This window comes from Apis dorsata, unplaced genomic scaffold (assembly GCF_000469605.1).
Source record: "Apis dorsata unplaced genomic scaffold, Apis dorsata 1.3 scaffold_631, whole genome shotgun sequence".
Classification (NCBI taxonomy): Eukaryota; Metazoa; Arthropoda; class Insecta; order Hymenoptera; family Apidae; genus Apis; species Apis dorsata.
This window is the reverse complement of record NW_006263826.1, coordinates 1,076,511-1,078,442: the sequence shown is the minus strand read 5'-3', so window position 1 is coordinate 1,078,442 and position 1,932 is coordinate 1,076,511. Positions and strand designations below refer to the sequence as shown.

General features: G+C 32.8%; 1 protein-coding gene across 8 annotated transcripts in view; it reads left to right on the top strand.

Annotated features, from left to right (window-relative positions):
- LOC102675244 (potassium voltage-gated channel protein eag) overlaps window positions 1-1,932 on the top strand; it is a 61,865-nt gene that overhangs the window by 35,485 nt on the left and 24,448 nt on the right. For all 8 annotated transcript variants that reach the window (XM_006621604.2, XM_006621607.2, XM_006621605.2 and 5 more), the window contains exon 2: window positions 1,688-1,788. In XM_006621604.2, coding sequence (XP_006621667.1) covers window positions 1,688-1,788 — 101 coding nt within the window. The remainder of the gene's footprint in view (window positions 1-1,687; window positions 1,789-1,932) is intronic.

Genomic DNA, 1,932 nt, shown 5'->3' with positions numbered 1-1,932 from the left:
TTTTTTTTTTTTTTTTTTTAGAAGATTCAAATTGATGAAAAGTGAAAGAAAAAGTTTGGAAATTTGGTTGGTTCGAAAGGATTGTTCATCGAGAAAAATCGATATTAAGAATATTAAAGATGGATTATTATTTTCGAAGATGCGGGTCACGGTTTATGAAAGAGAACATTTTTTTTTTTTAAATCGAATCATGGCTAAAGCGTTCAATGACGCGAAGAATAAAGGAAAACGTAACGGAAAACACAGTCGGTCTGGTTCGCGAATGTACACGAACAAACAGATGGAAAAACACAGCCATTCTGTTTTAATAAAGAAACAGCTGGACGATCAAACGATATTCTATTTTCGGAAATTTATCCAAGTTTTTCGGCGGAAAAATAAAAATTTCCTATTTTTCCTCCCCTCCAATTGTCGCTCTTGAGCTTCGATGATAAAACGATATTTCAATATTGGAAATATATCTAGAAATTTCCCTAGAAAAATTGATTTTGATGACTTTTGGAAAATTATCTAGGAGAATTTCCTAGATAATTCTAGAAATAAACGGTTTTTTTTAATTAATTTAGTTTCGACGATAGAATATTCCATTATTTGGAAATTTAGCCAGAGTTTCTAGAGAAAAGTAAAATTTCCCTAAAAATCTACATTGTCGAGAATCGATGATTTCGATGATTCTTGGAAAATTCTTTCCCGTCCGTGAAAAAGTGAAATTTTGTCTAGAAATTATCCTCGAAATTTTAATTCCAATAACAGACTGATGCTCCATCACTGGAAATTTTTTATCTAAATTTCTAGGAGAAAATCTCGTTATCGAGAATTGGAATTTGGAAAGATTCCATTTTTAAAAAATTCTCCAGAAAAAAAATGAAATTTTCTTAAAAATTTTCGGAATCCACCATTCTAGGGGAAAAGCAAAAATTCCCTATACTTCTCTTCCAATTTCTCTTCCATTTTCGAAAAATTATCTAGGGGAAAAAATGAAAGTTTCCAATTTTTTCTTTGCAAACTCGCTCGAGATTTAGATTCGATTCTCGAAATTGAAGAATATACGTAGATACGTAGGAATCCCGAAGGAATTCGAAATGGAAGGTCGATCGAGCAATACGGAGATACTCGATCGATAACGATTTTTTTTCCCTTTCTTTTTCTTTCTTTCTTTTTTTTTTTTCCCCTCGGCTCGATGAAACTCGAATAAGGGTATAAAGCTCGTTAATGCGTTACGTGTGCCGCGAACGAATAAGTGGATGAGAAAACCTGACCGTGCGAGAGGGCTGAAGAGGTTGGAATTTCCACAGAATATGGAAACCGGTTATGCGGAAAATCATCGTTGTTATTGCGACTTTATTACCGAGCGAGTATAAATGAATATTATTTTACAAAGAATTTACCGCATTAATTAAAATATTTTGATCGTTACGCAGTTATAAAATGCAGCGTGCATGTTCTTTATTTATTTATTTATTTATTTTATTATTTTTATAATTCTTTAAAATAAATTTTTGAGAGCATCAATTTTGGATTTATTCAATTAAATTATGTAAGAAATATTTTATATCATTTTTCACGATAGAGAATTTTTCTTTAATCTATGTTAAAAATGTAAAAATTGATATCGAGTGATGTTTAATACGTTAAATATGTTATTATTAGATGAAAATTAAAACATTCATTTTTTCTCTGTTCACAGCTGACAGCAGTTTTCTCCTGGCGAACGCTCAGATCGTCGACTTCCCTATTGTCTATTGCAACGAAAGCTTTTGCAAAATCTCTGGCTATAATCGTGCCGAGGTAAATACCCTGCTCCACCCTCCCCTAAGCCTCTTTTCGCTCCACGACCACGCTTTGCTCCCTCCACCCATTTACCTTTTCAATCTTTATCGTTTTACTTCCAACCAACCTTCGCGATTCACACAGGTGTGAACCATCTGCACA